The 24,416-nt window shown below is 39.2% G+C and overlaps 1 protein-coding gene across 2 annotated transcripts in view; it reads right to left on the bottom strand.

Moving 5' to 3' along the window:
• Positions 1–24,416, bottom strand: part of pcdh7a (protocadherin 7a) — a 52,294-nt gene that overhangs the window by 3,363 nt on the left and 24,515 nt on the right. For both annotated transcript variants that reach the window (XM_028445658.1, XM_028445649.1), the window contains one exon: positions 1,147–1,348. In XM_028445658.1, coding sequence (XP_028301459.1) covers positions 1,147–1,348 — 202 coding nt within the window. The remainder of the gene's footprint in view (positions 1–1,146; positions 1,349–24,416) is intronic.

The raw sequence follows: 24,416 nt of genomic DNA, 5'->3' as shown, positions 1-24,416 counted from the left end.
CTTAGCATTACTACATGTGAAGTAAAAGAAAAGCCAGAATAGGCAGCTACTGATGCCAATGATGAAGTAATTATCATCAGTTTGAATTATTTATTACTCTTCATCGTTTCATGCGTCACCAAAAAAGATGAGGTCACTTATTCGCTACATCCCACGAGTGAAGGTTCAGTGGGTTACTGAAGTCTCACGAGATCAAATATAAATGGTGGTCAGGACCTAAAGCTGTAATTTTTTTTTTCTATGTAAAGATGTCAATAATGAATCAATAATACCACCATGGTCATTGTAACCATTAGTAATATAAATAAAGGATGAGTAACTTATGACTTTGCAGCATAATTCCAATGTTGCTTAAGTACATCTGTTGTATTCTGGCATCTAAATTTAGCTAAATAATGTGCTGGCAGGAAACATTTGTGACAAAACTCATAATTATGTAGTAAATCTGTGTGCACTTTCTCTGTCGAGATGTGGCAATAACAGGTAATCTTAACAGTGTGTACGAGAAAGAAAAAAAACTGTTTGACAGACTCTCGAGCAGGCAAAAACTAATGTCGTTGTGACCTTGAAACACTTTGGCACTGTTGTTTAAGCTCTCGCTTGACCACACACACAGAGTAAACAAAAGAAAGAAAAAAGGTTTTTTTTGCTAGTTATATTTGTTGGCCTCTCATTATTCTTGACAAAAAGAAAAAAAAAAGGTTTCAGACAAGGACACGGATAAACCTTAGACCATCATTAACTTCTCCAAAATGCACACACACACACACACGCACACGCACATGCACACACGCACACACAGCTTTACTGTATAAATCGAATTCTCATAATCTTGAGACCTTGACTACAGGTCAAGGGTTCCACTGTATACGAGTATTTGTGTGTGCACTGTGCAATCATGCTTTTGTGCATTTGCGTGTGTGTAAGTGTGTGTGTGTGTGTGTGAGTGACAAAAAAAAGTGCAAGACAAAGACAGTATTTGTGCATGAACAAATTAAAAGCCTTTTATAGTACGCATTATTTAAGCTTTAGCAACAAAACGTGAATAAATCTGGCACTGTTCTGAGCGGAGTGAATCCTACCAGCTCTATAATGTGTTTATTTGTGTATGTTTGTGCAACTATGTGAGTGCATTTGTGTTTGTACCGTTCTCCACATGCTCCTCCTCCCCCACACTTCCCTCTGGCGTGGTGCGCTCGTAGCCTTCTTCAGGCAGTGGCAGGGCTCCCAAACGGGGTCCCGAGGAACTCTTGCTGCTTGGGGTCTCCGAGTCCTCCAGGCCGCTGTCATAGCAACCACCGTCCTGTGGCTGGCTCACCACAGAGAAGGTGACCCGGCGAAGGGTCCCCTGCAGAAAACAACCAAACACAGTATGGGATTAATCATCCAGGATTCCTAATCTGAGTTTCTAAATCTGTGGATTAGGCAGTTGGGAAGGGGGGTGGGGTCTGCAAAGACATATTGAGATTATCTGGTCATGTTTGACTTAATTATAGTCTTAGCTGCTACAATGGAAGGTACCGTAATAGTCATCAACCAACTTAAATTAAATGCCAACTTTCAAAGTTTTCAGTTGGCATTTAATCCCATGTTAGATTATTGCTGCTGGACATGGCCGATGTTTACTCTTACATTGCATCTGGACAGGTGCCTGAAAGTAGCAGCTGGACCACATGCTCAAAAACACACAAAGTTCAAACTTTAACCACTCAGTAACTGCCAGCAATGGGTGTAGCACATTGCATACTTTTACTTTTTACAAAGCGAAAAGTCAAAGTTAATTTCGATTTTTTTTTTCTCCAATATCTTTTGATCCCACAAACAGAGACTACTTGCTTTCAGCCTCATGTGTAGCTACAGGGAGGTAGATAGATTCTACCACACCCTGCAATTTTAGTTCATATAGTAAAGATTTGATCTTTTCAAAAAATCCCAAGAAACACACTCAAAAATGTTTAAGGTCACATGCCGTTTCTATTGAGTTCAGGTAGATAATAAAGTAAGAAAAAAGTCTTGTCCTTTTAACACATTCAAATTGTTTCAGATGTACCACAGGGCTCTGTCCTTTGTCCTCTGCTTTTCACCATCACCTAATGGTTACCTGCAATACTTTTCAGAAACATACTGGTATAATCATTTCCCCAGTGTCACAGTTTACATCTTATTAATCCTAAACTGCTTCCTGGAGAACTTTACAATCCCAGCTGCATCTATCGTTGATTGCCCAATTCTGTGGTTATTGAGCGATTTCAGCTGTTAATAACGTAAATACGCAAACTGAGCATCACACCTGCTGTGGTTTTGATTTGCTAATCACTCCAATCTAGTTAGCAGAGCAGTTTTCACATTGCAGAAGGGAAAAAAAGGACACTAATAAGTTCAAGCTGAGAGAATATGTAAGAGTTAAATGACTCCGTCTGGCCTGGGGGGATCAAACTGCACCAGGAAGCCAGCTTTTATACACCCCACCCTCCTATCTCCACTTACATTTAAATAACTGCTCACAGCAGTGCAACTCTGTCTATCTAGATCCTCTTTGAAACATGCAGTGAATTGAGAGAAAAGTGAAGGAACAGAGGTAAGAAGCCGATTAGGGTGAAAAAACTCCAGCTCAGTGTGTCATCTCAAGATAATCTGGAAGGAAACTGATGGATGGCTAGAATAAAAACCCCAAAAACACACAGTTTTTACCAAAACAAGGAAGGAAAAGAAACATTTGAACAGTTTTCACCTTATAAATTTGCAAGGCAGATGAGTACAGTGAAATTAATGAGGCAAAGGGAAACACATGCTTCCTTTGCTACTTTGGAACATTGCTCAGATGAAAGAGAAAAATACAAACAAGGCTGACAAAGAAAAGTCAAGAGGAAAGGAAACTCAGCTGTGCTCCAAAAGAAAGGCTCGGCTCATTTGGACTCCTTTAGACAAGAAGCTGTGACGGCTGACAGATCTTTAGAATATGATTTCAAAATATCTAATGGATTATGGATGAAATTCAATTAACATTAATATGTGATCCGAGTATGACAGATGCATTGTCTGAAATCAGAGAAATGAAAACAAAAATCTTCAATGACCCAACCAAAAAATCTTTTGCACCATAGAAAAGCTCAATTTATTGACGTGTTTTAATAACCATAAATTATCTACTGTGTTCTGTGTCTGCTATTTGTGCATGTTTGTTGGTCCCAGGTCTTTCTTGTAAAAGAAATATCCATCTTAATGACAAAAAAAAAATCATAATAGTGGAAAGAATATATATATATATATATATATATATATATATATATATATATATATATATATATATATATATATATATATATAGTTATTGTTTTGTGAAATAAACATGAGAAAAAAACATGTAAATAAAAAACGATTGCCAGTAATGCTTTTAGGAATGTGTGGAGGTGTTCATGTTTCTGTTACCTGCCAAAACATTTAATACAAGGTCTCCTTTATTCATTGATCTCTTGTTCTACAAAATATTAGCCATGGTCGTTATTTCTTTGCTATCCCCTAAGTTACTATTTAGCGAGATCTCTTGTCTTTTCCTTTCATCTTTATCTTCAGCCTTAATGGAAGTGATGCTCTGCAGCTTCCAAACATAGCGAGACAAACTATAAATAGTGGGTTCAGATTCGTAAGGAATAGTTGAACAGGAGGTGTTTGAAGACCTCTGTCAGACAATTTTCACCCTCGATTTATAATCTAGAATGTATGTAGGAACGTGACCAGTTCCTCAGGGCAGGTTTTGATTGACACAGTGTGCGTTGCCGCTTTAAGAGGTCTGGTGCCGCTCGCTGCGTGTCTCTGTGATCTCTTACCAAATTCATCTGTTTGGCCATGATTCCATCTAATTTAATTTCCCTCTAACTCTCTCTGGCCTGAGCGGCCCCCTTTCATTCCAACACTGGGATAATTTTATTTACTACTTCTCTCTCTCTCTCTCGCTCTGTCAGTTCAGTGGGACAATCCCGCAGCCTTGCTTTCCATGGCTCCAACTCTCCCTCCCACACCTTCTCATGCATCCTTTCTTCTCTTTTCCAGTCAGCTTTATGACATGGAGATCGATGATGTGTCCTTGACCTCGTTATGAGTCCCTCTTTGCTTCCACAGAGCAGGCTTTATTAACCCATAACTCCTCTAGTATCACTAACCCCCTTTCCAGCAGTTTCCCTTGTACCTCTCAATATTCAGTCTCGTTGACACACTGCTTGTCCTTTCCGCAGATAAAGCTCATGTATTCCCTTCTCGTTGCCATCACCCGATCATGTTTCCCCTCAATCTGTATCATTGCCCTCTCACTTTAGAACTCCTCATTCATGAATCTGCTGCTCTGTAACCACTATAATGTTTATTTCTAAAACGTTGTCACTAATTTGTGTTCATATCCACTTTTAGCCTTAAAACACGTAATAACTTCCCTAAAAATATTCTGAAACTATTTAATGAAAAAGCTGAGACTTATAACTTAAGAGACAAAATGAACTCTTGGTCACTAGACACATAGACGACAACAAAAAAAAAGCTTTTGTGTGTCAGTAAGCAGTACCAGGTTATGGACAAATGTCTGAATTTAAAGCAATTTAAATATAAATACATAAAGTGTATCTTCTCGAAGCTTAATTGTTAAAGGGAAAAAAAGTGTAAATAGGTGTGTATATACTTGTTTATGTGTGGATAGATTAATGTATAGTGGATTACATGAATTGTATAATTATAAAGATATATATATATATATATATATATATAGTGTAAATAGGTGTATATTATAAGAAGATTAAATGCATAGTACTAGATATTACATAGGATCATATACGTTTATACTTCTTCCTACTTCTTTTCGAACATGTGCTTCACGAGCAGGATTTTGTAACCATTTATTCTCTGTTGCTTTGTTTGATTTATTATTCTTTAAATCATTATTATCATTATATTTTTTTCATTGTTGTAGATACACTGCTATTGCGTTCATGCTTGAAATAAAATTAAATCAATCAATCAAAACAATAAATAAGTGGCCATTGGCATTTTAAAAAGCGTTTGCATATTATGTTGTCGTCACGCCAGGACTGCTCTTTGTATTTTTGGTACCAATGTTATTGTATTGTTAAAATAGCATATCATTTCAATTTTTAGTGCTTATATGTGTCATCTAGTTCTTTGGGTGTTTCCTTGCAAGTTGCACCTGCAAGGAAACAAAATATCAGATGCAGACACTGGTCGGTGCAGCATCTTAATTTCATTGTACTTTGTGTAAAATGACAATAAAAGCATGATATTCGAATCTATTCTATTCTATGTGGATGCCGCTATGAGCCATTTTACTACAGATCCACACATGTATTTCAGCTGAACAAGGAAGACGCCTTAAAGCAGGTGAAGTACGCTACGATGGTAACAAGCGATGCCCTTAACCAGTTAAAGTGAATGGAGCACTTCCTTGAGTAATCACTACATCAGATTTAATCAAATATGTCAAACCCTACAACCGTATGTTTAAAGTGCTTTTTTTTTTCTTACGAAGCTTTCAAATCGCCTCTCAGTCCTAATAGTAAAGCTTAAGTTTTACTAGTCTTACAGTTGAGCTGTCTGTTTCCCTTCCTAAATTAACCCATTAACATACTTTACATCTTTCTGCTTTGCTATATTTGACCACATTACCTACTTTCACTTGATGGTTATTCAATACCTGTTTAACACAATAACTGTCACCACTCTGATACAACCGCCACCCATACTACTTAATTTGTCATTTGCACATTTGTTGTGTTTTTTTCAATGTCATTCTTTTTTTTTTTTTTTACTAATTTTAATTTTTTTTATTTTTTCAAATTTATGTCTGTCCCACAGTTATATATTTGCACTATTATGCTATGTTAATATTTATTTTTGTTCTTACTGTCTGCAAATTGTGTTGCTGCAATGTGGGAATCTTCTCTCTGGGGATCAAGAAAGGTGTTTTCTATTCTATTCTTTTCTATTTTATCCTATTCTATTCCAACACTTTCACAACTTCTTTGTGTTAGCATTTTTCTGAGTTTAACAAACTTTTACAACTCAAAAGTATGAAAAATATCTTTACAAAAAATGTGTACATACATTTATAAAGATAGGAATGTACACACACACACATACACACACCAACACACACGTACAGATGGTTGGCTGAGGTCCAAAGTGACCGGTGTATTCATGTACGATGGAATGATAATTAAATTTGACAACCAGCATTAAAACCTTCCCTTGGATATGAGACAGGCTATTATAGTTCACTAAGGACATGGGAGCTTCACTCCTTTACGTCACATGCTGAGTACATACTATGGAGCAATCGGTCCATGTTGTGTGCACGTAAACAGCTGCACTGAATGTGAGCACAGGGGTGCAGCATGGGAGCTAATGTGAAGTTATTCCAGGCAGATCAATGAGTATCAAACAGAGGTATGATGGGTCTGTACCGAGAATAAACTATCTGAATGTCGGAGCTCGGAGGCAAAAAAAACAAAACATAGAGAGCATTTATTTTAGGGTGAGAGTAGCAGTGCACGTGTGCCACATATGCTTACACGTATAAGTGAGACTTCACACTTTGTGTTTTATGCCTGTGTATAAGTGCGAGAATCATACTGTGCAAGATGTGTAATGCCAGCCTGAGTGTGTGTGTATGTTGACAGAGTTAGGAGTGTGTGTGTGTGTGTGTGAGCACAGGTTGACTCTGTCATCAAGGTAATTAGTGTGTAAACCTCCTTGCTGTTGGTTCAAAGAGAATTAACAAGCTCTAGTTAATTAACAGTCTTCCTTTCTTCTTGTAACATGTGTCTGCATATTCAACACGTGTGTGTGTGTGCGTGCGTGTGTGTGTGTGTGCGCACATCTGACTCCTGGTATTTGTGTGAGCACATTTGGATGTGAATGTCTGTTTGTGTTTGTCTATGCCCTGCTTCACATTGGTCTGCATAATGAATTGAAAGGATGTGATTTATGCATAAACCAGAACTACAAATATGGTTGCAGGGCCAAAGCCGCATTTCCCTTTGGCTCTCTGCTCACTCATTCATGTTTGACATCATCTTAGTATGGAGGGGAAGGAGCATTGTATAATGGGGGTTTTCATTATTCAAAGGTGTGTTACTTGTAAATCACACTGTGTAGCTTGTCTTTCAGGCATGTCAATCATGCTGGTTTAAACATTGTGTAATTAGGAACTAACTTTCTGCCAACATGCAAATGTGTTCATTCATTTACCAAACTTGCTGCACGTAAAAAGGAACCAAAAAGTCATGCATAATCCATAGCTGACCAAATACACTGACCTCTACATACACAGTGGGGCCACCGATTGTCCTACTTAAAAAGATGAGAGGTCTGTAATTTTCACCATAGGGACACGTCAACTGTGAGAGACAGAATGTGAAAACAAAAATCCAGGAAATGACTTGATTTTTAAAGAAGTTGTTTGTAAATTATTTCATAAAATCTGAGACCTCTGCTAAAACAAATATATTTTTCTATGGTTTGGCCTGTCAACCACACAAAAATGCAGGATAAGGTCATTAAAAACCGACCAAAGTGAAGATTTGGGAAAACACCGGTTTTGCGCTTGTGTGTGGACACTGAGAACCGGAGTTTTCAAACGTCACAGGGACTGTGCTGGCGGTGGCGGTGCCTGGTTGGGGGTGCTTGGGTAAGCCTGCTTGTTGGTCTGTGGCCTGCGGGGTGGCTCTGCTTGGGCAGTTTTGAATTGAAATACTTTATTAATTCCTGAAGGGAGCGCACCGGAGCAGTGTTGGGGTTTGGTGGCTTGCTCAAGGGCCCTGGCACCTCTCCAGCTACCAAAACAACTTCTGTTTTTTGGTCCGCACCGCGACTTGAGCTGGCGACCATCCGGTTCCAAACCCATGTCTCTACAGACTGAGCTACTGCCGCCAGTTGATGGGGTCCTCTATCGTCAAGGGGGGGGGGGGCACCTCCCTGTAGACGGTGTTGTATCATGCGGGCCTGTGCTGGCTCCCTCCAGTCCCCTGGCACAGCGGGGCACCAGCCACACCCCTCAGCGGTCCAGGGGGTGACCCCCCGCCGCATGCCGGCCCTGAGCGACCTCCTGCCGTCTGCACCATTCACCCTCTCCGGTGGCCCGCTGTATGGACAGCCGGGTTCACACCAGACAGGACCTCAAACACTGTTAGGCAGGTGTGCAAAGCTATACCAGTGCACTTGGGACCCCAATGCATTAAGCTGCTAACAACACAGAGTGACTTCCATTCACTTGTGGATAGCACATTTATGTGTTTTTTTTGTGGATGGAATTTTATTTTAAAACAATGATGTGGGGACGTAACTTTTTTTTTAAACGGAGGGTGGTGGGTACACTTTTATTAAAATACCCAGCTACACGTGGACAAGGCTTGACACCTACAAAAAGTATCTGACACCTATCCTCCACTCGTTACCTGTATAAATGGCACCTGTTGGAACTCCTTATTTGTATAAAAGACACCTGTACCTATACGTTCTTATATCTACCACAAGTTACAGATTACACATTCAGCCCACTGCAACACTTTCCATGACAAACAGTTATATGGGTAATCTGTTTTAAGGTTTAGATCATTTTTTTTTTTTTATAAAAACAGTTTTAATGATTTGGACTTATATAGTGATTGATTTTCCAGGAATGAACTTTAGCCTCTGATGTAAAGGTGTAGTCTGCAACTCTTATAAAAGTGACTTTTTGTCATATTTGCTAAAGTTGTCACTATGTAAGGACAGCTTTACATCAAACTAGTAGTTTGTGTGAAAGAAACAGACTCACTGAGTCCTCCCTGCTGCTTCTGCAGCCTTTGGCAGATTGCCAGAATGCACCGCGACCGAGCAAAAAGAACCAATCAGAGCCAGAATTGTGTTTGATGGACTGTATGACAGCTGCTGCTCACAATCCCCGCCCCTTTCCCGGAGCTAGAGCACCGTCTTTTTTACAGTGGATGGTCTGGAGGAGTAGAAGATGGAATTGGTGACTTTTCTGCTTGAAAGGTAATTACTGCTGCTTGATTTACATTATGTTTGATTTGTAATTGTTACACTAGAACTCTGTGGTGCACGTGTTGTTCGCGTGTGTGCAGCAGCCTCCGTGTGGGCTGCTGCTGAGGTGTGTGCACATTGAGAGAGAGAAGTGCGGCAGTAATATGCTTACTAGGTTTTAAACCCTAAATTGCTCAAGATTAGCACCTTGCATTGCAGTGCTGTCATCATTGGGGTGTGAAAGCTGATATTGTGAAACACTTTGGTGAAATTAGTGGTAATTACAGGTTGGTGGTACATAAATCAACACTATTATCTTTTCCTTACTAGACAACCTTCTTCTAAACTAGTGGTTCTCAAATGTTTTTGGTTTAATAACCCCCTTTCTCTTATTCCTGAATCTAAGTACCCCCTTTGTCCGACTACAATGTTTTGCTTAGAAAACTATTTAAAAACAACTAGAGAGCATATTGATGGCATGAACGAGTGATAACACACATTTTAAAGAATCTCATTTTGTAATTAAGTGGAAAGAAACAGTATTTAATGCAGTGGTTCCCAACCTTTTTTGGATCCTGACCCCATTTTGATATCAAGCATTTCTGGTGACCCCAAAGACATTTTTTTTTTCTAGAATTAGTTTTTGATCATGTTTGAGCTCAGATTTGTATTTTTTTTTATTTTTTACTGCATTTTACTTGAACTAGATTCACAAAGTAAAAGTACAGAATACAGTTCTTGAAAATTGTGTGTTGTTTCATTTTAATTTGAAAAATAATAATAATAATTCAAAAATCAATTTTAATTTTTCAGAAATTTCACGTGACCCCATTTAAATTCCAGGCAACCCCACATGGGGTCTCGACCCCAAGGTTGAAAAACCATGATTTTAGTGGCTCCTGAATAGATGTATTTCAATTGTAATTTCTGGTCATATCACGCCTGGGGTGGGACCAAGACTGACACTTTATTTGTTAATTTTCCTCACTCTCAAAAACCCCCATTGCGTACCCCTAGGGGTACACAAACCTCTGACGCTGTTCTAAACCACTGCCATTGTTAATCAATTCTATCAAAAATCATTCACATTGCACTGACTGTAAAATGAGGAATTCTTTGAGAGTTTTTGTGAAGTGTGCATCTGTTAAAATGACATAACTGAGTGTTGAATTGTCCTGGGCAGCATAACTAATGCTGTGATGAATAATCCTCCCTTGTTGTTTTGCAGAAGGTTTACAAATGTGCATAATATTAAAAACGCAAAGAAATTTTTTATTTTTATTTTTCTAATCCATTTCGCTTCTGTTTGTGTGTTTGCGTGCAGCTGCCGGCAGGCGTCAGACCATTTCACCAACCAAATGTCAATCAAGTAGACACCTGACATGGTGCTTGTAATCGCTCCCTGCAGACACCTGAAATTTTCCTGATGCCTGCCGAAGGTGCTGTTTTTGTCATTTTCTCTGGCAGTTGTTCTTGACTGGTTATTTTAGCCTGGAAACTCTTTTTGTATGCCGAGAGTCAACGTATATAGATTTACTTTGAATACAATCTTTTAAAGCCAGAAATTGGATTGTGTGACCCACATGGGGCACTGGACGACTTAATTAAAAGCCAGATTTATGAAATTCTTTCAGAGGCTTAGCAGCACAATTGGGTAAACTGACCCTATAGATGTGTAGAATAACCCTGGTATTTAAGGCAGACAAAAACATAATATGTCTATTAAGTAAATAATTAGTTTGCAGAAGTAGGGACTCATTTTGTGTTTGCTGAATATTCTGACCAAGCTTTTTTTTTTTTTTTTTTAAAAAAAACACCTCTGAAGAAGCAGGTATCTGATATTCAATGGCAGATGAATCCAACACCACTATTAATATAATCAAATTATCTCCTCACTCCTGGTTTCAAACAATCTGATTAGTATTTCAACCTAAAAACACCAGAGCTGATAAAAAGCCAATCCTATTAATATTACTGCAATAAATGATACTAAACCATGCTTCACATCACACAGTAAAAACCAATTTAATTCTGTTGTCATCCCCCATTCTCTGTCTTCAAAATGTTTGTTGTATCAACGAAATATGGCTTAAATGATTCAAAATTCAATCTATCAATAAGCCATTTGTTTAGCCTGGTAAAAATATGTTTATAATCTCTTAGTTTCATCACATGGCCATGATGTGAAATGAATAAACTAAATAAATCATCTTTTTGTGTGGGAAATTGAGTCAATATATATGACAGAAGTGGCAGAAAAAGCTTTTACCAATTCTTGGTTGACCACCATGACCCCGCTCCATTTTACTGAGCAAAACAAACACTTAAATGAGTAGAAAATCTGTCAAATGTGTTTTAAATAAGCAGTTACTAATATATATATATATATATATATATATATATATATATATATATATATATATTTGTTTTTATAGTCGTAGTAAAAAGAAAATGCTAAATGCTGTATGTGTTAAAACAAGAGCATTCACGGGGCACAAACATCCATCAAGCACCAAATATTGTTTTTGCCAGATATTGTCAGTTATCTGGATCAATTATCCTGATCATGGTACAAAGATCATTCATACTTTTTTTTAATCTCCATTAATAATGATACAGTAGGTCTAAATGTAAGGAATGTGTAATCCAGATTTGATCCGGATGAATTCTAAGAATTTTACAAATAAATTTTTAAAAAAGATTGGTCAATTATGAACCATGACATGAATTTTAGAAATTTCTCCAATGATGAGAGATAGAGATTTTATTTTTATTTTTCAAACTGATCCAGAATCAGTAAATTGATCTGGAAACCCCTCCATAAATGTATGGATTATTCCATGGCATTTGAATTTGAATTTTGAAATCGAATTTCTTTATTAATCCCTGAAGGGGATATTTTTAAGGACATGCTTCTCACACACATGCACAAACAGGACCTGTGGACATGCATTCATGAAGAGATGTCAGAGTGAGGCTGCTTTTACAATGAAGGGAGCGCACCAGAGCAGTGTTGGGGTTTGGTGCCTTGCTCAAGGGCACCTCGACAGTGCTCGAGAAGTGCCCTGGCACCTCTCCAGCGACAAGAACAACTTCCGTATATTGGGACTTGAACTGGCCACCCTCCGGTTCCAACCCATGTCTCTACGGACTGAGCTACTGCCGCATAGGGTCTATGTTAACATAATTTTGTCAAAATACAGATCAACAAACAAATAAATAAACGCCAGTGGAAAATATTACCTTCTTGCGAGAGGTAATAACCAACAAAACAGCATATACTCAAAAGTTAACTTGGTGACTTTCAGAAATAATGAGTAATTAAAGCATCCTTTACGCGAAAAAAGTTATTTATCATTTATTGATAATCACTAATGAATGATTGGGAACAAAAGTATTTAAAAAAAATAATAATTGTATAAATACAAAGCTAATAAGTTCAATTATATTAATATTTCCCATTCCTGGATTGATGATCACAGGTGGCCAATAAAATGATTTACTAAGATGTATGTTTTATTTGTGCTTAAATGCAAATGCATTGTGAGCCAAAGACAAGACATCTTCAGAGGCAACTCATGACCAAGCATGCACACAATGTAATAATATAGAAACATTTTGACTTTAGCACCTTCAGGAGTAGCACTGTTTATTTTAGGTTTTACACGATCAGGATTTTTGGGCCGATACCCGATCAGTGAGTTTAAAAAGAAAAAAGATAACCGATCACCGATTCCATCATATGAATTCAAGTTGTTTTTTTAGGTAACCGCCAAATTCCTTCGGTACTACCTGATACAGATTCCCAAAAAATCAAATGGTACCATTTTCCGGGACCTAAACGCAGCCTTGTGACTGTGAGGTAGGGCTTTTGGTAAATAATCTAATTACGATTTTTTTCCTCAATTTTGCAAATGTGATTTAATATGCCACTCTTTTTTCAAGTGCCTCTTGTCATGTATTTTTCAATGAACACAAGCAATGAATCAATCTGTTTCATAATAAACAATTTCAGATTTATTTAAACTTTAAAAATATATATAAAATACACATTTTAGTGGAAGAGTTGAAGAATTTCCATAACATTTGTTGTCAGTGTGTGTGTGTGTGGGTGCGTGGCCCTTTAACTGCGAATGAATGTGCTGGTCGCTTGACCATGTGCGCAATGAGGGAGCAATGAGCAGATCGATTATCAGCTGTATGCCGTTTTTAGTGATTGGCAAAATAAATGTTGCAGCTGTTGAATTAAACTGGAGTCTCATGTCATACTCAAAGGGCCCATGTTACGCTAAATCAAGTTTTCTGTGCTTTAAACATGATAAAAGTGCTATTTGGTCTTCATACACATGCCCAAAGTGTTTATTTCATTAGTTAGAGGGTGATTTGCTCCTTTCTAACTGCAGGGTGAGCCCAAACACCTCACTCCGATTTGTTGACGCGTTCCCACTTTGATGACAAATTAGATGCAGCACTGAGCCGGAGAAGCTGCGCCTCCAGGAAGCTCTCTGCCATGATTGACATGTAAACAGACACGCCCATGAAGGTGAGCATTTCAGCGTCCTTCGCGCAGTGCTATGTATATATTTTCGTCGGTCTATGTATGTACCGGTGAACGCTCCGCCCCCACGCTCCGTCCCGTGTTTATAAAGCAGCATGAGCTCGACTACGGAGTGGGTGGGGGGAGGGCGGGCCATCCTCTGGCCCTACGTCACCGGGTGGGGAGGAGGAAGTCATTGTCCCATCTATAGACACGCCCACTCATGAATATGCATAAGTAGGCCGCAAATCAACCTGTTTGTGTAGAGTCGCTCAGAAAGTGACTTTTCAGAGGCTAAAACTCTGGAAAACAGGCGAGTTTGGGAAAATAAACCTCAAATACTATGTTTTTGGGCTTCTTAGAACAAATAGAGATGGGTGAAAATAGCATGATATGGGACCTTCAATGACTGCTGTGAAGCAACTACAAGAGAGTTGGAGATGAAGCTGTGGCGGGAGACCACACTGGAACGACGTGAAGCCTCTATTAGCATTAGCAGCAAATACATATTTACTGACTGTGGCATCTACTGTTGCTTATAGTCCATATTCACAGGTGCACAACGGGGCACACACACACACAAGCGCGCTTCTGTGTCCACCACTGTCCTGAAACAGACAGAAGTGTCCGTTATGAAAACGACATTTTGGCCATTTGCTCATAGGTTTTCACCTTTGTGAACAAATGTGAGTGAAATAAAGCTGTGTCATGTAAAGCAAACAACTATTCGGTGTAAATGAGACAATAAAACAATGCAATGGGAGCATCTATAGAAAGTTTCATCACGACAATGACGTCATTGATCATATCGGCAAATTAAAACATTACAGCCGATCACATTATTGCATAAAATGCAAAATATCGGCAGATCCGATATAGCCAATCAGATCGGTGTATAGCCTAGTTTATTCAATTTAAATAATCATTGTTGGCGCCTATTGACATATATATTTATATATACATATATATATGAAACCCTGTCTTAGCTGCATGAAAGAAGGTGGCGAGGTTGTGCTTACATTGTGTTTTGTGAGGTCAAGCAGGCAAGTGAAGACGCGTGAGGACACTGAATGTGAGACAGAGCGAGATGATGAGGAAAAGAGACCATCTGTGACTGAGTGAAAGAATGAATGACAAATATTGGTCGAGTCAGAATCTGTGGAGAGGTAAAAAGTAACGCGGAAGAGAAAGAGCATAACTGCATCATGACAGAGAGTCTGAAGGTAAAATGAAGAGATAATGGATGCTTTAGAGGGGGAGAGTGGACGGCTGTGGTATTTGGAGAATGCAGACAAAAGTCTGAAGCAGGTTGAAACACAGCTCAGGAGGAGATGAAGCAATATGAGCAGAGTTTCTTCAGCTGTCTGACTGGCAGATGTTGATGAGCCAAGACACCTTATATTTCCACAATAACCACATTTAGTCATACTCCTTCCATGTGGGGACTGGGAACTCACGCATTAGAGCAGTGGTTCTCAAAGTTTTATGGTCCAAGTGCCATATTTCTCCTATTTCTGAATCCCATTTGGCTTTGCTATAGAACATAATGATGGAATGAATGAGTGATAACACGTATTTATAAAAATCTTATTTTCTAAATAAGTAGAAAGACAAAGTATTTAGTTCAGTGGTACCAACCTTTTTGTATTGTGACCCCATTTTGATATAAAGAATTTCTGGCAACCCCAAAGACATGTTTGAGCTCAGATATATCCATTTTTTATTTTTTTTACTGCCTTTTCGTTGAACTATATTTACATTTCACAATGTGAAAGTATAGAAATACAGTTGTTTAGTGGTTAATGAATAGATTTATTTCAATAGTTTTTCATCATTTCCAGTCATCTCATGCCAGGGGTGGGACCAAGACTGAGACTTTATTTTTTAATTAATTAATTAATTTATTTTTGTCTTTTTTTTCTCTTAAGTACCCCTTGCAGTGTCATTGCATACACGTACTCCCATTTGAGAAACACTGCATTAGAGGGACTTTTTCATTGAGACACACTCTGCAGGTGTGCTCACAAAATGCACATTTCTATGTATGTTGCAGTGGGACCACCTCTGCAGTAAAAGCTTTCCAACCCACTCTATCCTACGCTGTATTCCTCCATTCCCTCCTTATTCTCATTCTCCTCTGTTCTTTCGTTCCTCTAATTCTGCAGTTCCATCATTTCCTCTCCTCCTCCTCCCCCCCCCTCTCTCTCTCTTTCTTCCCTCTGTCCCAGTCTCTCCCTCTCCACTGCTCTCTCTAGAAGCAGGTGATGTAGAAGGGTGCTCAGCAGTATCTGACTATCAGGCCTGACTCTGTGAGAGGAATGATAATCACTGTGCTGCACTGCAGAGAGAGAGAAAGAAGTGAGGGAGTGTGGGAGGGACGGGGATAGAGAAAAAGGGAGGGAGCGGGGGTATGAGGTGGAGGATAAGGGAGGGGGGGGCAAGTGCGGCAGGAGAAACCAGGGGGCAGAACAAAGTGAAGGGTGATGGGATGAGAAGAGGGACGAGGAGGATGGAGAGAGAAAAAGACAAAGAAGAATGAATGTGGGGAAGTGAATGAGTTAGAAAGGAAAGACAGGATGACTCTGAATGAACTCCTCAGCATCACATGTGTAAGTGTCATACCCCCTCCTTCACCTCATCCCCAGGTTCCCCCCCCCTCCCCATCTCTACTCCCCCCACAGACGCCACCGCTAACCACACCACCCCAACTATTACAATAGCTTGTCGTACAGCAGCCCTGCGGTATGTGAGAAAGCTTTAGCCTTGTGTCTGAGCGCCAGAGAACATTAACTGCAGCAGCGAGGTCATCTGATCGGCACTATGCGGACCCGCTCTCTCCTTTTATACTTGGCTGCATGCTGCTACTGCAGTCTGCTGCAAGCCCCCCCAGTGGACAACAACGGAACTACTACTTCTGTTGTCCGCTGAAGCACTGCTTTTGGAAAGAGTGTGAGCATGAGTTTGCCAGTTAAAACATGCCTGTGAAGACTTTATTAACCATTATGTTTGTGTATTTGGGTTAGTCTTTGTTGATCTACTGCAATTCTATCGACCTCAGCTCCTCATCACCAAGCTACCCCCTCTGCCATGCTTTGTGCTCTCTCTCTTCCCCCCGTCTCCATCTGGGATCTCCACCCTGCAGATACACATTGAAAATCAGTGACTATTCACAGCATCAGGCCTTTGAAATGTTTATCCTTTTGTGCAGCCATGGCTGCATATATGAGGAAAAAAAACAAAGGACAAACAAAAGCTCTGAGTGTGAATTTAAAGTGGAGCTTACCGGACAAATGCCCATGATTCTGATTAGCTCTTTTTGTTGGTGCGTCTTTGTGTGGTGAGCTGGTGATGCTGATCACTTTCCACTAATGATCCATAAAACAGCCTCCCCTTATAAAGTCCATGACAGCAGCGATTGTTAAAAAAGATGCAAACAGGATGGCGAGCACACAACAGGCCTTCTGTGTGCGCGCGTGAGTAATGGAGACCATACATATGCATCGTCGCTATTTAGAAGGCATTTACTCTCAATTCTGTGCGTATGTGTCAGTGTGTACTTGGACCATTTGAATAATAGTATGCGTGTCAGGGAACAGACTTTGCCCTCCCACTGCCTTTGTCTATTACAGTTGACCAGATGAAGAGTGAACAATGTCTTCTCTGTGGGGGCCAGTGCATGAAAAAAAGTGAGGATGAGGCTAAAGACACGTAATATGACACACAAGGCCGGCAAACAAGCGCTCCCTCACTAACACAAGCTCCCTGTTGAGAGTGATTAGGAGCGCTGCTGTGAACAATAGACAGAGTCAATAAAAGACCTCAGAGACATCCGGATACTAGGACAAGGTCTCTATTTCCCCAGTCACCTCAGCACCACCCCCTCCATTTAGTCCAGCTTTTTTTTTTTCCATTTCCAACTAATTTTCTTCCTATTTTTCGTCCTATGCAAAGTGTGTATATCCCTTTCAGGCGCTTCCTCTCCTTTGTGAGAACGTGGCCAGGCTGAGCTGACAAAGGATGACACCGCTGCGCTCCATGAAAAACTGCAATACAGCCTGCTGGTTGAGAATCAGTGTCACTCAATTTACTAGGGTTAAGGACAGCTTTGCAACGTGTGCTGTCATACTCAAACAGTCATGTACATCGCATCAGGCTTTGCCACACATTTGAAAGCATAATGACCGCACTGTATCGCTGGTGCACACACACACACACACACACACACACACACACACACACACACACACACACACACACACACACACACACACACACACACACACACACACACACACACACACACACACACACACACACACACACAAATTCAGTCTCTGCATTATAGGAAAAGTGCTGCATTAACACACCTCGCTACATGTAAATATGACCTGAAAAAAGGTAAGACTGCATAAATATGTATTATCATTGCTGCGTGTGTGGGTGTGTTGGATTACTCATACTGTAAAGTATACTCATATACCGCTTTTATGCCTTAGCCAATGCAGTGAAAAATTTAAGGTGAAAATGATACTCAACTCTCAAATATATGAACAAATTACAAACAAAAACAACTTAGAGTTATCATACTGGAGTCAGTACATAACCAGTTGGCAGTCATGCCAACATTAACCTGTGACTCCCCTGACTGCATGTGCCTCTTGGTAACTTTTTAATGTCTTATTTTATGAAGTTGTATGTTTTAATATCTGATTATTGTCTCTTATCAAAATTAGGGATGTCCCGATAAACTTTTTCATTTTCGATATGATATCGTTATTGCAGCCTTGCGTATCGGCCGATACCGATATTGATCCGATATCAGCATGAATCATACATACTTTTATTATTTATATTTTTTTTCTTTAATAAAGAAAGAATAATTACTTATTTTGTGGTGTGGAATGTTAGAAAAGGCTTGATCAAGTGATGTTACTCAAACAGGGATGTAACGATTCACTCAACTCCCGATATGATTCGATTCATGATACTGGGTTCACGATGCGATTCTCTCATGATTTATTTAAAAAAAAATGGGACTGTAGACAAATGACAGACCTTTTATTTTTCATTGTCAAAAGAATCCCTTGATAAACTATTCAAAACAATGCAATTTAACTAAAAATAAATCTTTAATGAAATAAATGAAGGAATAATACAAATGAAGAAGAAGCCTATTAATTTAAATTCTGGTTCTATAGTAAACAATGCAAAACTACATAATAGTTATTTTTCTTTTTAAAAGTGGAACTAAAAATGTTTTCGTGGCTTAACAATTGGACTTTAAAAAAAAAAAAAAAAACAGTCATTGTACTGTATTTACGTCAGATATTTGTTTGGACCAACAGAGGGCGCTGGTAACCCAGGGGTCGGTTGGCAGGCAGATTTTCTTGCGCTAGCAGACAAATGTGACTTTTACAGATATTCACGTAATATTACAGATATTATTTCAGTGCTAAAGGGGAAAGGAATCATTAATGAACATGTTTAAGAGTAGAAGGCGGCCAGAAAGAAAGTAGTAGCAGATTCTGCCCGCCGCTTACACTTCTGGACAAGAGAAGGATAAATATATAGCACCCTCTGCTGTTTAAAAAAAGTACTGTGATTCAATTTTCAGAGTATTGATGTGAACCGTGATAGCTATGAATCAATTTTTAACTGCCTTACGATTAATCGCTACATCCCTAATGTACACTGTTTCTGTTAAATAAACCAATAAATAAAATATACATAAATAAGACCAGATTGTATAGTAATATAATTGAATCAACCATTTAAGGGTTTAGGGTTGTGTGTGTGTGTGTGTGTGTGTGTGCGTATGCATGTATGCGGGAGCCACACCTTAGCCCCATCACCCCTGTGACAGACACAGTGCCACAGAAATGTCTCGGGGCGCTTCATCCAATGTCTTGACAATAGTCTCAGTGTGTGTGAGTGACAGAGAGTGGCTCAGGGACACAGAGGGGGCGTTATACTGGGTAGACGACACACACATGCACACACACACTCACGCACACACTAAAAAGAGAAGACAGTGCACTCTTTCTCTCCCTCTGTGCTATTCCTCACTCCCTCTCTCCTTGACGCAGAGACTCATCACTCTCACACTCAGTCTTCTTTGACGTAAAGGAAAAACATAGAATAACTGCTCCCTTACCCTCCCTCTCTCTCTCTTTCCTGACTGTTTGTGTGCATGTGTGTGTGTGTTTAGTGCGTGCACAAATCAAAATGTATAATTAATACCGCTTTCATTTTCTTTGAGCTGTGAAGTACGCTTTTGGTATGCAAACACATTTCTCGCACAAGTGTGTGCGTATGTGCACATGAGTGTGTGAGCGTGCGCGCGCGTTGATACCCCAGAGACTGAGTGCAGAGTTGGGCCATTGAGCGGGAGGAGAAGGAAGAAGGAGAGTTAATGAGAAAGCAGAGGAGAGTCCAAGTCGTTGCCATCGATAACCTCACACCACTCTTTAAGCGTATACATCTCTACAGCCCTTTGGAAAATTACTGTTGAGGATTAGTTTCAGAAAACGCTAATTCATCAGAGTTTATGCTGATGAACAACTACTTTAGTCAAAATTGTGAAGCTTAAACATTATTGAAACAATAAAAACTAATAACCATGGAATATAACCTTTAGGCTATCATTAATGGTTCACATTGTGTGTTAGAGAGCACACACTGGTTGTTTTTCTATATCTTATCTTCAAAAATATATATCCTTTGATTCAATCAGTTCATCTCTTTTAATCTTTTGTTGGGAAAAGTTCTTAGAGAATTTCAGACAGGAAACTTTTATCAGGCAGTATATTCTCAGCTGACAGAGGAAGTGGAAATGCTCATTGGAATGACAAAACCGTTTTGTTGTGTTGAACCAAAAGATAAAGCTTTGATTCTGTTTATTAACACAGAAGCACAGAGGGATAAATGAGAAATATTCATATTTCTAAAACTGGCAGATGGAAAACTTACTGGCATAAGTTGATGATTGATTCATTATCCATATTTGTACAGACTGCTGCCCTTGCACAGCGAAGCAAAGCTGCGAAAAAACTAGGATGAATTTTAGGAGCTTGCTCTAAGCTTAAGACAAGAATCACATTATATTTCAAAGTTTAAACAACGAAGCAAGTTCCTCATCTTGGAAATTCAGAAACTAGCAATACAAAAGGTTTACAACAAGCTCAACAAGGCCTGTGACTTGGATAATATTTACACGATTTCTTCATAAATGAGGAGAGGGTTTTTGGAGGCAGAAAACCAAATCTGTGTCAACCCAAAAAACAATGCTGTGTGTAAATTGGTTTTCTCACAGACAAAATCTCAACTTGTATTCTACAAAACCTCCCATAAGGGAGTTGGAGATGAATTATTAAACCATTCATAACGATCATGCCAAGTGAGACTAACAAAGCTTTGTAGGACTCATGTTTCTGCAGCAGGGATGTTATGTGACATCAGTAGAGCTACAGTACAATTATGATTATTTTACTAACTGATTAATCTGTAAATTAATTAATCCTATGAGCACACATTGGTTGCACAAATGGAACGTACATGAATCTCACAAAATAATTAAAATAGGCATTACTTCAATAAACAACATTGCTTAAATAAACCCAACTACAGTGTATTACTAAACATTTAACCCCAAATTGAGGTAAAACAAGCTTTTATCCAAAAGTTATACAAAGTTATATTTTTCTTGAAAAGTAAGACAATAAATTCAACTTGTCGTTTTTTTAGCTGTAGTAATGTAATGCTCGTAGCTATGTCCAACCTCAAAATAATTCAAGAAAATATACAGTGTTCTTCAAATATTAAGCAATATTAAATAATATTGCTATTTATTTGTAATTGGTATTTCATATTTATGCAATTAAGTTTCCACTTTTATCCTCACAACTTTGTTGAAGTTTATTCATAATACATTCGGTTTTGAGAATTTACAAGAGGGTATATGTGATTCTATGCCTCGCAGCATTCATCTACTGGTTGGTTTTTAAAAAAATAAGCAATTAAAGTAACAAACTCACAGTTTTCAACTCATATTTACAGGTTTACGTATAACTGCCTTAATTTAGAATATAAGTGTTTTGGAATGAACAATTATATATGTGACCTGTTGTTACCCTTTGATACGTTTGCTGCTTTAAATTGATCCTCACATTGAGCTGCTACTGCACGTAGGGTGGCAATGAAAAGCTGAACTGCATTTTTTTTGTTCCCTTTGTAATGGCCGCACACTTTCAGTTCCGCAATGGACGATATATCAGACCCAGTGGCACAGACTCACATGATTTGCCACATGATCTTTAGTTGGTTTAATCGATAAATAGTTTTGGCCCTAGACATCAGCATCGTTGACATCCAGTTAGGAATTTAGTCAACAGTTTATATTTTTGTGTGTAATCCCCAGAGAAAATGCTTGGGCGTGGCGAGCATGCTTTACTCGTGCCTTTTTGTGAGTTTAGAAATGAGAATGGGGAGTAGCTCAAAGAGACTAAAGTGAAATTGTTAAATTAACATGTTTTTGACGAAGGGCTCCCAGCAAAGGGCGCTGCTGAATTTAAAAGAGATGCTGTCACCAAAGGTCTGCATTAGAAAACACTCTCACACATCAAACTCTAATCAAAGTCTGCTCCTTTGAAAAAGCTGTGGCAGCTTTCATGTTAACATGACACCACGACCAAAGCTTTTTCTTTTTTTTTTCCACAGCCTTGATAAAGAAAGTGACCAGCCGACATGTGCGCCTGCCTCACGCTATCAGTGATGCTCAGGACGACTCCTCCGTCATGCATAAATTGCTTTGATTCTCACTTAAACTGTGCACACCTGTGTGTTTGTGTACACATACTCACAGATGTGTATCTTTCCAAACCACTTCAGGTTGTCGGCTCAGATGTAAGCAGCCTTTTATCCAGCCAATTAGAGCATACCATTGCATCCCCATGGAAACCTATTTGGAGCCTTAATTGGATAGATTTGCATGACTTTGATTACATTTATGTGTTGTGTTGAATTTTGTGTTTTCATCTGTAGATCATAAGGTTCAATATCATTTCATTGTTTTTTTTTTCCCCCCTTTACTGTATATCTCATGTTACATCGTCAACATATTGCTGTATTTGTGAAACAAGGGAAGAAAGGTTGCTTAATAATGTATGTCTGAGTTGTACCTGTACAGTGTTGTTCCGTTAACAAGCAGCGTTGCGCTAATGCGGTGCATTTGTTGTTTTATTAAAAGAATGCCTGTGATTCAAAAGGCTGCTTGTTTCAAAAAAGTTCCCATTGTGAGTGAATTTCATGGTGGTATTTATTTTTGTGACGTGTCTGGATGTCTCAGATTACATATAGTCTATGTTACACATGTTTACGCTTTCGTTTGAAGACCATAGCGACTTCTTAAGTCAGGTACAGCTGTGAGTTAGTAAGCATTAACGTGGGTGTCTTTCTTCAGTTCTTTTTTCCCCACTATAACACATAAAACACACATGGGGCCGAACACCGATCAAACAGATGCCTGAACGCATGTATTAGCAAAGATGCAGGGTCAATGTTGTCTTTTGGGGCATTGCTGCAGAAGAAACCTGCCCACTCGTGTATATTTAACCTCTTCCGAAGGGCAGGTAGAAAGCCTTTATTTTCATTTTTCTATCTTTCTCCAACATTCGTCGAAATAGCCTAGAGTGTTTGAGATGACTTCAGTCTCACTGTGAAGCTCCCGTTCAGCTTTTTCCCTCCTTCATCGCTTTCTTTTAACCCCGTACATCTCGTCTCCTCCTCAGCACTCCTCCCTTAACAACGTCCAGCCCCAGGCCAGACCAACACACTCATTTTGTGACTTCTTATCTACCCCATCATTACAAACTGAGGCATAGCCTGTTCTCATAGTCACCTCATCTCTTTCCAACCCTCCTCAAACCCCACAGCTCCCACCCTTCCCCCAAAGGAGGGCCGAGACCAGAAATTCCTCTTTCACTTGTTTTGTGCCACTTCCTCTACTCCTTAGTCTTCCTCTATCTTGATCTCAATCTTTTGATTTATCTATCTTCCACCAACAATCTGAAAACAGATGGCTACACTTAGCCTGGAGCAAAAACATTGGCTATGGACTGCAGCACTACGAGGGCCGCTGTTTTGCACTCACGCAAAGATCTAATAAGCAGATATCCGGCAAGAAATGTGCTCTGATTTGCCACAAGCAAAAATGCATAAATTATATTGCACAGCGTAGATATTCACACCTTAGGCTTGTTCCTCGGAAGCATTCTTAATTTCATAATAATTTCATACTTGGCAAAATGAAAAGATTGAAGTCAACCTTAAATATGATGGTAAAACCAAACAAAATAAGGTGAGGAAAATGTGGAAGGGTGTGAGGAGCCATTTATAACATTTTAAGAGACTATTTAGTGATATGAAAAAAAAGTTTGGAATCATTAAAAACACGTTTGAAAAGGATGGATCCAGATGGAGAGTGATGAAAAGAAATGAAACCACTTAGGGAGAACGGAGAGATCAATCAGGAAGAAGACAGACGAGGAGTGTGTGTGTATTGGATTTGTGGATGAGGTGCTGGAAAGGGAAGCGATTTTATCAAATGAGTCACACAGCACTGATTTTTAAAGCAGGCACTGTAGTTGACTGCTCTATGGGACTCCTTTATGTGATAAAATGTGGATCAACATAAACTGGATTTATGTTTTTGAAATGACGAGGTCCTGATCCAAAGTTGGTCGTGGGCAAATCGGTAAAGTATTATCCAATCATCCATCCATTTTCTAACCCGTGTGCTCCTTTTTTCACGGTGGTCCGCCTATCTCCAGCTCTCCATGAGCTTTAGGTGGGGGTACAT

The sequence above is a fragment of the Gouania willdenowi genome, chromosome 1, assembly GCF_900634775.1.
Source record: "Gouania willdenowi chromosome 1, fGouWil2.1, whole genome shotgun sequence".
Classification (NCBI taxonomy): Eukaryota; Metazoa; Chordata; class Actinopteri; order Blenniiformes; family Gobiesocidae; genus Gouania; species Gouania willdenowi.
This window is presented reverse-complemented; position numbering and strand designations above follow the sequence as displayed.